This window comes from Varanus komodoensis, unplaced genomic scaffold, assembly GCF_004798865.1.
Source record: "Varanus komodoensis strain SLA01 unplaced genomic scaffold, ASM479886v1 scaffold32, whole genome shotgun sequence".
NCBI lineage: Eukaryota > Metazoa > Chordata > Lepidosauria > Squamata > Varanidae > Varanus > Varanus komodoensis.
The window spans coordinates 21,376,727-21,391,964 of NW_025335798.1; the positions used below are offsets into that span (position 1 = coordinate 21,376,727).

At 39.4% G+C, this 15,238-nt stretch overlaps 1 protein-coding gene across 14 annotated transcripts in view; it reads right to left on the bottom strand.

Annotated features, from left to right (window-relative positions):
* The window catches only part of GTDC1 (glycosyltransferase like domain containing 1), a 234,639-nt gene that overhangs the window by 124,676 nt on the left and 94,725 nt on the right, over positions 1 to 15,238 (bottom strand). For 11 of the 14 annotated variants that reach the window (XM_044437984.1, XM_044437985.1, XM_044437983.1 and 8 more), the window contains one exon: positions 1,020 to 1,187. In XM_044437984.1, the coding sequence (XP_044293919.1) occupies positions 1,020 to 1,187 (168 nt within the window). Of the gene's footprint in view, positions 1 to 1,019; positions 1,188 to 9,635; positions 10,431 to 13,587; positions 13,688 to 15,238 lie in introns of those variants that run through there. The other 3 variants (XM_044437996.1, XM_044437997.1, XM_044437995.1) reach the window with 3 other exon arrangements.

Below are 15,238 nucleotides of genomic sequence, written 5' to 3' on the forward strand. Positions count from 1 at the left end.
TGGTTTAGAAATTTCATGATGTATGGGGGGTTTTGGATAGTAATGATGAGGAATATTTTATACAGGCTGCTATTTGTCTTTAAGAATGATTTTAAGGAAAGCCATTTCATTATATTTTCAGAATATTGCTACTGCAAAACTGAAACATTTTGCAAATGAAAGCAGAACGGGAGCTACAAAAAAGCTCAACTATATAGGATCATTATTTGTCTTTCATCTGAGTTACACGCAAAGATGCAGATGTTATACATCTAGCTTTAAAATGCTCAATCTATGTTTATAATAATTCTCCTAATAACAAATATGTGAAATAGACCAAGTAAATGGATTTATTTCAATTCAAGCCAATTCAGTTTTGCAGTTTCACTTTAGGTTTGTATAACGCCTAATCACAAAGCTTTTCAGTGTAGCTGTTATTAACTTCTTTCATTAACTTATATTCAGGAAATATGTTTGTTTTAAGTAACAATAAAGGGCCACAGCCTTTTAAATGTCTGGGTATTTTACCACTGCACAATTTGTGAATGTGCAATGAAAGAAATGTAAGGATTTATCTGGTATGTTTACTACCCTCTCTCCTTAAAAACACTGCTGCAGTACATTTTAATTTTTGTTTACTCCCTTGAAAACCTCTATTTTTATTTCAGCTGGATGCAATAAAAGCTATTGCTAAGCCAGCGTTGATTAACTGCCCCTTTGTTAAGTGCTTTCAAAGCAAAAGCATCTTGAGTGTATTACGAATGAGGTATATACTGAAAATTAGTGCAATTTACTAGTGTACAAGCCTCACACATTAGCATCTAGGCATACTTCTCATTCTACAACTTGTGTATACTAAGGAACATTGGTTTGATACTGTCATACGTTCATGCTGAATGGTGAGCTCTGTCTGGAAACTGCATAGAGCTTCACAGATTTTTATTTTTTAGAAAGAAAAGAAAAGGAGAAAATCCCTGGAGGCATGGGTGTAAAAGATAGTAGAAAACAATCATACACAAGGACATGCGATATGTACCTACCATGAAAGAATCTGGTTGTATCCATACTGGAAGTCCCTTTCCTGACATTTCTGGACAGGATATGTCAATTGGTTCTCATGGAAGTAAAGGACCTTTTTCAATTTGCCAAGGTCAGGCCGAAGGGCAACAAGTTCAGTCAGGTTAAGCACTGAGCTTGCAAAGAGGATCCTAAGAAACAAGGAAAGTAGTGTTTACTGTCTACAAGACTGCTCCAAAGTGTCACCCTTCACCCTTTCCCTCCCACCACTTCCCCCACAAGAAAAACATAACCTCTATAGGGACACATCAGTGGCTAAGCCTTAATACCATGTAGCAGCATTCTAAGTTTTGATCTCTTAAAAAACAGCTAAGAACTCAAGTGGAAAAGCACTGAATCTCATTGGTTTTCTCAGCTCAGTTACAGAGAGATGCAAAAGTGAAAAAAGAAAAAAGAAAGAAAGAAAAGAACTGGATGGATTTTATTGAAAAACGCAAGAAAAGCTGTGTCTGAAGGACAAATGGAACAAAGATAAGGCTGACTGGGGAATACTTCGCTTGCCAGTTTCATTACACTTTACTTCTTTATGCAACCAACTACTGAAATTCAATATATGAGCCAGTATGGCACATGTTCATGTTATGACATAAAGCCTTTTGATTTATGCAATAGACATATCTAGTGTGGTTTTATTTTTCATGTTCAGATTTCCTTTTCCTAGTTTTTATTAAATTTCTTCCTAGCTTTTGTTGTTCTGTTCACTCCGTCCCATCTATTACCATGATGATATGAGTAGTTGGTAAAGACTAGACACATCCATATTATACAACACAGGTAGAAATACCACTGAGCAGATAAACCCGACTGCTTAAAATGGAATTTAAACTGCTATTCAGGTATGAAACACCTTAATGTCACATGGATTGGGTTCTACTCTCTTCACTTGTGAGCAGACAGAAATTCCAGGGGTGAAGTGCTTTCCTCAGTTTGATTTCCTTTGAAAAGGAGTCACTTGAGGATTATGATATTTTGGTAATGTAAGTTTGAGCACACATATGTAGAAGCAAAACAGACAAACACATTGGCCTAAGAGAGAGGCAGCCTACTTCTCAACAGGATGTTAGCTTAGGTCCTGGTTTGGACTGTGTATTCTTACACTGCATTTATATCCCACCTTTTTCAAAGTCGAATATACAAGTGGCCTACAACGATCTCCTCAATTACATTTTTATCCTCACAACAACAACCCTGTGTGATAGTTTAGGCTGAAGAGTAAGTTACCCAGTAAGCTTCACAGGTGAGTGGAAGCTATAACCTGGATCTCCCAGGTGATCTATCCAACAGTACGTAATCCTACCTTAATCCTACCCTTCCCACTCCAAACTAGGGCCACATAATTGCCAAATAGGAACTCAGTGAAGCTCCAAACCTTCGCTATCTCCTTGCATCTCAAAAATCGCAACCTGTAAGTCTTTTACAAACAAAGGCTTAAATTACATTATGCTATGTTGAGTGGTGAGATATGTTCCCTGTCTCCTTCACTGATCTAGTTTTCTGACTCAGAAAACCTGCATTAACAATTAATCCCCAGGGAAACACATAACCTGGATATATTGGACTATTAATACATGCATTTCACATATCTATAGCTTTATTGTGTTTGGAAGACTTGAATGTGTACTACTTGATTACAATGGACTAAAAGATCTAGCTGCTATCAAGCTGTGTGCCATGTATGAGGAGAGACTTCTCACAAAGCAATATGCAATGTGGACAAATCCAATGCAATGGAACACCAAGAGACAACCACAAATTTTCCTCTCAGAAGGAAAGAGGCCAAGTAGGTTGGACTTTTTCTGACCATTGATAGTCAACCAGTAATTGTGGCTGAGGCACAAAAGATACCAGTTTGGGGTCCCTAGAGCCTGCATAGGTAACCACGGGACACAGCTGCAGGACTTCTTCACCAGGCATTCCCCATGTCCTGACCCCCCCCCCCCGCCACCATTAGTTGGCAGAAAGATATCTTAAATCAGCACTGTCAATCGAGAGCAAAGATGTTCGATGCTGTTCCTTTTGTAACATGCAACAGGAAAAGGCAGCAAATGGCATAAGGGGAACAAGACCGCACCCCAGTTGCCATTTTGGCAAGAGGGGCTGGTGGGGGGGGGGAATTCCCCTTGGTGCACACTGGGCAAAGAGATTTAAATCTCCCAGCTCAGTTCACCACAATGGGTGCAAAAATCTGTGCCCTTCCTGTTCTCAGCTGAGGAGGGTGCTGGCTAGGAAAGGGAAGTCAGTGCCGGGGACTGTGCACATGAGAAAGAATGGTATGGGTGGGTTGCGTGCTTGTGTGAAGGTGATGCGGTCACACATGTAGCCACCCAACCCCCCCACCCCGAGGATGTTTTGAGGAGCTATCTGTTCCTTGGGCCATAAAGGACCTAACCCAGCCAAAGAGGATGCTTCATCAAGGCTGCTTTACTTTTCCTGTCCGGCTCTTTCAATTAATCAAACACGCACTGGCAGAAGTAAACCTCCAATTGCTTTCCGTATCTTTCCTGCACAACATCCCCAGAAAACTACAAATACAGTGAAACAAGATTTTACTCTTCCCACACCAGTGACAAACACCAGTTTTAAATTTTCTCAATTTATTAAAAAGTGTACCGTTGTTCCTTACTACTACAGAGCAGGAGTTTTAGAACTGAAACAGCACCTGCCAGTACATGGTACAGTGAACTTGCCCACAGAGGAGTCATGCGCTTGTCTAATGGACTCCTGTGCAGGGCACCGGAGGACATGCTGAACAGCACTTCCACTTAATACCCAGTGTTAGTGAAGGAAATGAAATGAAAGGAATGTTTATTATTATAATGTCGAGCATGACATGACGATATGTCAGCTGTCGTTCCACATGACTTCAATGTTCGTTTTCACCTCGGGTTATTATTTCGGTAACAAATCCTAACAAGGTGAGCTTTATCATCCCGGAGTCAATGCAGGAGGTAGGGACACAAGGTGATATCAAGAATGCTGGAAACATGATAATTCCTGACAGCTGCTGCTTGAGCACAAGTTAAATTGAACAGTTTGTTTCAGCATAAAGATGCTATAAGGTTTTACATTTAATTTAAAAAAAAATTAACATAAAACCCAGAGAAAGCCTAGTTAGGCAATCTTTCACAAACATGACATACTACAATCACTGCATAAGCTGGATTAGTACTTATTACCATGCTACTAGAGAATTAAGCTGTTTTTAGACCACCAAAGAGCTTTAAATTGCAACTTTTGTCTCTGTAAGGGAAACCTATATTTAAACTGTCTGCTAAAGTCAAATTAAAACAGCTACATTATTAGCATGTTATCTCACAAAATAAGAGTACGGTTAAACTGCTGTTAACATTATTCTTATTCAACCTGGTGCAAAATGTTAATATGCAATGCAACTCTGCACGCTCTAGACCATGTTAGTAACACACACATCCTAACAACATTATTTAAGCATTCATCTGTTCTAAATAATCAACACAGAATGATGCCAAATTCTTTAAAATAGTATAGTCAGTCACATGCTTCCTCAGTGCAACCAAAATTTGCCCATAATTGGAACTAATAGAGTGGTCCAAACTCATATGCTACGAGTAGTGAATGAACTGTTTAGTCCTTCTTACCTATTCAGCACATGTGTGATATATTACGTACACATGCATCTACATATATCCCTGTCCTTTGGTCTGCAGAATGTAAACTTTAAAACAGCTAAATATTTATGTTGAAGGAGCCTCCATTTTGCCACTGCATTGCTGAAGGATGATTAGCTATCCAAACATAACTTTTGATGGCCCAATCCTGTGTAATTATTTTAGGTGCACTAGTCCTTTCACTGATTTGCACACCTGCAACTGAAAATCCAAACAATTTCTTGGCAGGGGTGGCCTTCTGATGCCAATCTGTTTGCCAAATGACACCACTTCTTTATTCAAGACACGATATTGGATTGAAGAAGAGTCAGTAACCTGAGACTCAATGGAAAGAAATTGGGGGTACTATAAGTGGGTGGTTTGTCTGCCCAGCTGAGGGCTGCTCAACTTGTGTCCCTGGGACTTGTTGCTGGCGAGTGAGCTGTGATGCAGTACTACTGGTGAAGGCACAGGTACTGTCAGTAGCTGGAATGCACTTTATTGGTTTGAACTGATATACCAACAGCAGCCCTACTGGGACAGAGATAGCTTAGCTACAGATACCCATGTTTAGATGACTAAAGAACAGATATATTATGCGTGGAGAGCACACGTATTGCAGTCCTAAGCTGTGTAAGACTTTATAGTTTTAAACCAGCGCCTTGAATTGGGACTGGAAACATACAGGCAGCCAGTGCAAGCAGGCCAGAACCGGTCTTATGTGTTCAGACCTGTGGGCCCCAGTAATTAATCTGGCTGCCGCATTCTGCACCAGCTGCAGCTTCTGAATCATCTTCAAGGGCAGCCCCACATAGAGCATATTGCAGTAATCTAATGTAGAAATCACCAAACCATGGATTCCTGAAGCCAGCCTATCTCAGATAGGGGCATAGCTGGGCCATCAGCTGAAGGTGGTAGAAGGCACCCAGACAACCTGAGCCTTAAGTGTCAAAGATGGACCAGGGATAACCCCCAAGCTAAGAACTTGCTCCTTCAGAGAGAATGCAAGTCTATCTAGAACAGGTTGAACACCCCCATCCCCAATCCTGTCAAAGAACCAACCACCAACAGCATCTCAGTCTGGACTGAGCTGCAGTTTGTTAGCCCTTGTCCAGGCCATTGTCACAGTCAGGCACCAGTTTAGTACATCCACAGCTTTACCTGCTGATGACAAAAAAGAGAACTGGTGCTCCATGTCATCAGCATGCTGATGGCAACGCACTCCAAAACTCCCAATACCCCACTGAGCACTTTCATGCAGAAAGCAAATAACATGGGTTTGGAGAAACAAACAAATCAGATCCCAGGGAACACCATGCTGGAGAATGAATGGGGCTGAACAATATTCCCCAAGCACCACTTTCTGGAGATGGCCCTCTAAGTAGGAGCCAAACCACTACACCACAGTACCCCTACTCTTCAAATTCTGCAAGTTTTCCCAGATGGTATCAAAAGCCACCAAGAAGTCTAGCAGTATCAATAGAATCACACTCTCCCTGTCTCTCTCCTAGCATAGGTCATCATATAGTGCAGCCAAGGTGCTTCCATGCCAACACCAGGTCTGAACCTCTATTAAAATGGATCCAGATCATTGGTCTCATCAAAGAGAGCCTGGAGTTGATTGGCAAGCACCCTCTCTAGAACCTTGCCAGGAAAGGGATATTAGCTACTGGCCAAAAGACATTCAAATCATCCAGGTCAAGGGAGGGTTTCTTTAGAAGTGGTCTTAACCCTCTTTAAGGCAGCATGGGGCCATTCCCTCTCACAAAGAGGCATTAATCATCTCCATGGCCAGCCAGCTATTTCTTGCTTACTGGATTTCATAAGCCAGGAGAGGCAAGGATCTAGTACAGAGGCTACATGCACTGGCCAAGTACCTTGGCAGTATCCTTGAGCTGTACCAACTGAAACTCACCCAATAAAACTGAACCAGGCTGTGTTCTAGATATCTCCGCAAATTCAGCTGCTTTAACTCTGGTGCCCAAGTCCCAGCAGATGCAGATATTTTTTTTTCCTGGAAGTGCCCCGCAAATATAATTTATTATAATTTATTACATTTCTATACCACCTGTAGCCAAATCTCTCTAGGCAGTTTACAACAAGATTTAAAAACAATAAAATACAATAGATAAAGTCAATTAACAAGAATTTAAAAAGTAGCATAAAATATTAAAACCACAAAAAGGCTATTTAAAAGACCCAGACAAGAGTAAAAGGCTAATTGGGTCAGACCCCTGAATTACCAGGATGCTCTGTAAATCACAGAAGGCCTGAGATGTGTTCAAGATGTCCCTGGGGCCAGCATGTAATAAGCGCAGAGCATGGTCTGAAGGCACGTATGGCATTCACTAAGTTGAAGCTAAGCAGGTTTGCGGCTGGCCTCAGCTTGCAGGTGAGACCACCTGAGAACCACATGTAGCCATCTTGAGTTCCACAATGGGAGAAAGGTAGGATAGTGATATTAAATAAATAAATAAGTCCTGGACAACCTTGAAAAGCTCTGTTGGGCAGCAAAGGGGATAATGAATAGAGGCAGTGAGGTACTGTTTCTTTGCTACCCTCACTGCGCCAAGATACACCCCACTGTAGGCACATACCAGGTTTCTGTTGCATTCACTGGGAGTTCTTCTCCATATGCACTCAAATCATCTCCTAAGCTGTTTCAGCACTCACAGTTCTGTGGTATTCCACAAAGCCATACAAGTTCTACACCAGGGAGGGCGCTTAGGAGTGATCATGTTCACCTCTCAGGTCATTTCTGCATCCCACAGCCCATCTAGGGCTTCAACAGGAACATCAGTGATATCAGCTACAAACACCCCTAACACCCTCTGGAAACCATTCAGATCCATTAACCTTCAGGGTGGCAGACCACCCTTGCAGAGGGGAAAAGCCACCATCAGTTTAAAGCTCAATAGGTAGTGAACTGACTGTGACAAGGGGGCTCAGTCAAACTCAGAGCACCATCCTTATGTTAAACTGAAAAGACCAAGTCTAGACTATGCCCTGCTTACATGCACCAGTTCAGAGATAACAAAAACCTGCTCCCATCTCTAAACCCATAGGAGCTGTTAAAAATTTTTGCATGGAATGAGCAGGGAGTGTACAGACAGCATATCCTATCTGAGACTATATTCTTCCATCCTACCCCCATGAACTATTCTCTCGGCTAATCAGGTTATAGGATTTCGTGTTTCAACAGTGTATGGCAGAATTTCGACATAAGAAGTATCTGCTAATTTGTTGTTGCTGCTCCATGAAACTAGAAAAGGTAATTTAAAGATGCCAGTTAGAGTCTTTGCGTGAGCTGGGATGTTAGGGCAGCGTTAGTAGTTCCCATACTATGAAAGGAACCAGAGTGTGTGTGTGTGTGTGTGTGTGTGTGTGTGTGTGTGTGTGTATATATATATATATACACACACACACACACACACATACATACATACACACACACACACACACACACACACAGATGAAAAAGCAGCTATATGGATATGGGATAACTCAATAACTCCCTCCAAGTCCAAAATTGAAATTGCCATGTATTGTTACTTATTACCTTCTTCATGCAGTATGGCACAGGAAAAGAACACACTGAAAGGATTAGACAACAGATTAACCCACAGTCAAGGGTTGAACATGGGTTGTCACTGAACCATGAGTTGTTGTTGAAATGTAGGTTATCAGGTTATCTGAATCCAGCCAAAAACAAGCCCAGCGTTGTTTCCATGGGTCACTCATGGTTAACAAGCCATGGTTTATCAGCATTCCGAGGATCAGACATGATAACCCACATTTCATCAGCAACCCATACTCCCACCATCTGGGTCATCATGCTGGATATGAGTTACCATATCAGAACCCAATCACACTATACTGGCCCATGCAACTCTTTAGAGGGACAATTTGGAACTGACTACACTTGGAAAGAGTCATCCTAGGAATACTCTAGAATTTTGAAGAGCCATCATTCCAAGACCCTAATAATATATAAAAGATAGGCAAGAGAGCCCAGAAGGCTGACCCTATACTTCCCTTGTCTGAACAGATTTCCAAATTGAAGGCAGGGGTTAGTGTTTTGTTTTGATGTTTCTTTAAAAAAAGGGACAGTATTTCTACATTAACTAGGATTATTCATGCACAAAACATGAAGGATTACTTACTTTAATATTCAATTATTAATTATATATTAATATTCAATCAACATGTAACAGCTGTTATTTTCATGCTGTATATATTTAGAATATATAAATCACAACAAAAAGCTTTTCCATTTGTGCATCACCAATAAGCGACTTTAAAAATTCAAACAAAGATATAAAGTAATAAATGATAATATATTAGAATGTATAATATAATAAATAAAAAATGAGGACTAATTTATTCTTGACATGGTATGTACAAATGTCAAAAAGGTTTAGAAGACATAAACTATTTTAGAAATTCAGTTTTTATATGGAAACTAATTTGAAATGTTTACAGAAATAATTAAGTCTTACTATTGTAATGTTCCTTATTTTTCAGAACAAGCCACAAGGGTTGTCATCCCTTTCATCTTAATTAGTCCATGTGTTTGTTATATTTGTTATGTACTTCCATAAACATTTACAAACATTAATTGTTATGAAAAAAATATTTTCCTCTCAATGTAATTACTATATGTACATATTAATATATAACTAGTAAATATCTAAGATTGCAACTCATTCATTTTAGAAGGTGGATTAATCTTTTCACAACCCGCCTCCAAAGCAATTTAATACATATTTCATTATATAAAATGATCAGAATGCTTATTTTGCCCCTTTTTCTCTCTGTAAGAGCATGGGAAACAACTTGGCTGTTTTCAGTGCATTCGTGATGTTTTGTCCTTTGAACCCTAGAAATGATGGGCTTGTACTAGTTGCAAAAGACTGCAGCATACTAGAAACAAACATGCATCCCCAACTATACCTCCACATCCATTCTGTTGAATTTCTGGCATGCCACACAAGCACCCTGGGAATACATGGAAGGATCCTACGTTCTTTTCTCTCCCCAGCTTGCATAAACTCTATTTTCAGGGGTAGATATGACATGGTGGAGACTCACAAAGCTGCCTTATCATGTTGCTCCAATAGCCAAGGAAAGCAAGGTGCAGCTGTGCTTTCCACACCGCCTGGAAAACATGAATACCATTTTGTATATGGCTGGAACAGAATTGTGGATACAGAGGAATATTCATACATGCAGGGCCACCCTTTGGGATGTAAACATCCACAACAAAGATGCCCACTCAACTAATTCTGTGCATTTAGTGGTACTATCAAAAAATAATTTATATTGTAATGAATGGTTATATTACTCATAAAAAGAAAAGATTACCACTGAAAGTATATCGACAAACCACTCTAAAATGGACATATCCTCTCTCATAACCTAGTAACACTTCTGAATGGCACTATGCCATAGAGTACTCTAGTGTTTCTCATCTAAATCACAATCACCACCAACTATTTCAATTTCCCCAATGGTGTAAATGTGACACATTTTCCATAAGAAGGCTGTGTGGGTCCTTTTCAGTTTCATTTCAGTTTCATTTTTCAAAGACCTTGCAAAAATCCTGTTCTCTTTCACATTCGAAACATCTTATCAATGTCAGCAGCCACAAACCAAATTTCTTTAATTTGCAAAAAAATTCCTCTGTAAAACAAGTTTAGTCCTAAAAGAGTTGACACATCTCTCCCATTTATTGGAACAACTATTGGTAATGGCAGTGCACAATAAGTTTTCATTTGCCAGGTAATTAAAAATGTCTGTTTAGGAATGAGGTGTACTGGCCTTTATCCCACAGTACAAGCTGAATTTTCATAAAGTCTATTGCAACTAACAGAAATACAAAGTTCTCACTGGCCACAGGCATTCAAGATCCAGCAAACCAAACAGTCCTTTCATACAAACCAACCTTGTTTCATCAGCCAAAGCTGCCAAACTCTATATTCCTCAGCAAAAGGAAGAAGTCTGGTCTCTTCCCTTTGTGTCAATTCCTGATAGTTACCAGTAGTATATATCAGCAGCCTATGCATTTTCTTGATTATTTCTCCCTCAAGTGATCATCCCAAACATTAGTTACAATTACATTATACGCACATGGAGGTACAGTAATATAAGTAACTACAGGTAGTTTTTACCCTCTTTTCATATTGCAGTCAATTCTGCACTCTTACATGACCTCGCACATTACATGCACCCCAGAAATCTTATAAGCAAGTCCTAAAAGCCATTCCTATAGAAGTAATGTACAGTACATTAAAAACTGATATTCTGGCACAGTTTTATACAAGTGTTCTGGAAGAATAAAGGAGTGAAAAGAAACTTTGAGCACTGATGAAAACAAGATTATAATGTTCAACTGGCATTAACTGATAAAACTATTATCCTTGTTAGAGGTACACTGACAGCTGAGATCTGTTGCTCAACCTTCAGTACAGTTTTGATATCATTTTCCAAGAGCAATTCCAAATAACAGCTAATCAGATAAGGATTTTTACGTTAAGCTGTAACATCAAGAACATTTAAAAGATCTGTGAGATTGACTACTTGGATTTGACAAAAGAGACTTTAAAGACAGCTTTTATTTTTAGGTAATTTCATTCAAGCTTCCTGAGTTTTATGAGAAGTATGGTAATAATTTTCTCCTCCCTTTGTAGTTAAGTTTAGCCACAATTAATTTATGGCAGATACACATTTTCACATTTGGATGTGATGATTCACCATTAGCTATCTCTTACTTCCATTAAAAGAGATGGATACCTACAGCTTAGGTATGGTGCCTCTTTTAGTTTAGACTACCTACTGTTGGTGAGAGAAGACGCAAGTTATTTACAAGTATAAATATGTCTTCTCATCTACTGTAGACTGTCAGACAAGCAACAATCTTGTACATGGACATCTGCAACCAGATTCGAATAGAATGTGTAATCCTCATGGACAATTAAATATGCAAAATGTAACTGACACTATGCAGTCACTTGGAAGTATGCATCAGCATGTCTATCTGGGAATAAGCACCTCTGAACAGAGTAGGTTTTATTTGCAGGTAAAAATGCACAAGATTAACTCTGCCAAGTTATTTATACCCATCATAAAATCAGGTCAGGATTTCTATATTGTGCATTTCTTGCACCAAATGCTGAAAGAATCACGGTTATCATTCTGCTTTTGCTAGCTCAAAAATGAAATAAGCCATAAGACTTGTTAATCTCTTATGTAGTTAAGATGGGCTGTCTGTATTTTTACCTGCAGTACATTATTTTGCAATTAATTGTTGCTACAACCTCTTATCCTAAATGTATTCAGATGGCTTTCTGTTAGCAAAAAAATAAGTTCAGAGTATTGGAGTTTTCTTATTAGTATTAGTAAACTCAGACTGGCACTATCCTTCAAATGATTAGCTTATAAAACAGTGCCCCACTGTTCAAGGTACATGGGGAGAGCAGGATCTTCAAAGAAATCGAAGACAGTCCTTGAAAATCTGAGACTGTCACAAAACCTGAGCAGCTGGTAGCTCTGTCACCATGAAGTATCCATATGGAAGACCGAGATGTGTCAAACTACCCAAAACGGTTTTGGATAGTGTAGAGAGATGGAATAAATAATTCAGTATCTTCAACACTTTCAACAGCAGGTAGTGGATATGCTACCTGCTTCTATGATGTGCCAAAATATAACATGTGAGAGAAGGAGAAATAGGGAGTGCTTGCTTGCTCAAACGGTTGCCATGTGCGTATATTGCTTGAGGAAGTTCTTATTCTGGAGGCATATGATGCCTATCACAGATCTGTTGGTAGCAGAGTTTGTTAGTGGAAGTATGGCTAAAAATACACAGCTGATGAGCTGTGAGAGCCATATACATAATATTGTATTGTGTCCTATTAAACAGTAACTGTGTAGCACTGAAAGTTGTTTTAGGTTAACGTGTTTGCTGCTTTAACTAGGACATTCCAGGATAAGGCTCCCAGCACAATCATGAGCTCTTTTTAGATATGATTGTACAATTTTGTTATTACAATATAGATTGATCATATTATTCACACAGAGAGAAAGCTTTAAAATGGAGCATATGTTTCCTTTGTTTAACTCCTTTAACCAAGCAAACTGGAAAGAACAAGGAACTAGGAACTGCTACGTAAAAAGAATCTGTTCAAAGCTTGAGACTGTATATTCCCACAGACCACTACAAATTATAGTCTATACACTGTCTAGTGCTAGTATCAATGGGGCTTCTGATTTTTAGTTGTTCATTCTTTAAGGGCCATATTTTAACAACTGTAGTGGTGGGGAGGGAGGGCATGATTTACAAAGTGACAAAATGAACAGAGAGGAAAAATACGCATACTCATAACATTAGAAGCGCTCAGATTCTCTTGAAGATCTGTACTTAGATCTGCAGAAGCTCAATTCCATATATGCCCTCCTGCCCCTTGAGATCGGCGGCAGAGGCCCTTCTCCGGGAACTCTCCGTGAAGAATACTAGGAGGGTGAGTAGTCGGAGAAGGGCTTTCTCTGCGGTGGCACCCAACCTATGGAATGCGCTCCCCAGAGAGGTCCGCCTGGCGCCGTCGTTATTTGCTTTTCGGTGCCAGGCCAAGACCTTTTTATTTAAATGCTATTTTAATTGTTAAGGTTTGCTTATTGATTTTAAACTGACCAGGCTGTTTCCACTCTTTTATGTATTCTATGTATTTTTTGTATTTATATGCGGGATTTTAATGATTGTAAGCCGCCCCGAGGCTTATGCAAAAGGGACGGCATATAAGCTGTCTAAATAAATAAATAAATAAATAAATAAAATTGTGGAGATGGTAGAGGGTCTTTTTAGTTGCAGCACAGACTCTTGAGTGAGATCTATTTCACCTCTTCTTACCTGGTTTGAAACAGATTCATGTTTTACTCAGGTGGTCACATACATGTATTTCCCTAGCACCTAGGTAGGCTTCCTTCAGAATGTCCGAGTCGGAAGCTTCCTTGAGCGTGGTTGTCACAGAAGATGGCGTAAGAAAGAGAATATAGATAAAATAAATATTTTTTGGCTTGAAACATTTAACAAAGGAAAAAGAAAGGAAAACAGCACCCTGTTACAGCAAGCTCTATCAGCTCCTTCCCTGTGTTTGTAAAGTGCTGCAGTCTACTAAGAGAAGGGTTCCACTGTTGTGTCAGGAAGAGAAGCTACCTTGAGTGAGTGAATGAAGTCGCGATCTTTCAGGGCTAAGATTAAGTTGCAAATAATCACTGATGTGAAATATTTCAAGTGGCAGGGAAAAACACTAATTACTCACAAAATGGCTAATTATTCATAGTCAGCCTATGGATCAGAATATTTTCTCCAGCATTTCTGAATTATGATGCAAATTTCCCAAATCATCAGTGACTATTAAACCTTTTGATGGATCTTGATAATAAAAGCTTTCCTGATTTGAAATACTGATGTATACGATACCCAGTCTTAAATAGTTTATGACTAGATTTTTTCTCAACTCTGTTTCATATTTTGAAGGGCAACTATAGTACTTTGGTATACAAACAGCACAATCCTATGGCTTCCCCAGGTGGAAATGATTCTTCAGAGACCCAGCCCCATCCACTGACAGCCAGCATGGAAAGAACCATGCTAATTGCTTTTCCAAGGACATGGCTGGGGCCCAGGGAGGACAAAAAGAGGCATGTTAAAAGGGAGGAGGCTAAGACCATTACCTTATCTCAGTTCCTGTCAGAGTTCCAGCTTCCTTCCTTCCCCTTCCCTGGTTCTAATTCTAGATAGTTCAAACAGGCCACCAAGAAAATATTTATGCGGCAAGGTGGCAATCACTGTAGCCACTTCACCCCATCTATTGGACCCACATAAGCCTTCAAGCTCTGAGGCTCACAAGCATCCAAGGTGCAGAGCAATGCATCATGCCCTTAAGCAGTGCGCTGTCACATTCACACTAAAATCTTCTCTAGGTAAAATGGATTTCTCAACTCAGTACACTGCATGCTGCAAACTCCCAACGATGACAAGTAACTAAAACAACATCTTGTTATTATTTCATTTATTTATTCTTGTAAGTATTCCTTTTAAAGTGACAAATTAGGTTATATTATTCTGCTGCTAGCAATTTTTGTTGACTGCCTTACATACGTGGCATATATTTTTTTGCTGAGTGAGAGCAGTGGTCTTTACAAAAAAAAAAATGAAGACAGGTTCCAAAAACAAACACCCCCCTTTTATTAACCTATATTCTTTAGCCACAAGTTATAACAGGTGTTAACTGGTGTATATATAATACACTAATATAATGTATTATTACATTATAATATGTCTGATACAGTCAGTTTGCTATTGATCTTTCAGTGGCACTGCACCCCCACCCCGCTTTCTTAAACATGTCAATTCTAATGCCAGACTGGACAATCTTTTTTCTCCAGGAAATGTAACTTATAAGGTGACTAACTTGTGTGCTTCATGTGTACAAACATCCTTAGTTTTAATAGTTAAAAAAGCAATGTAAGGATCAGAGTTGAATGAGAAAACATGC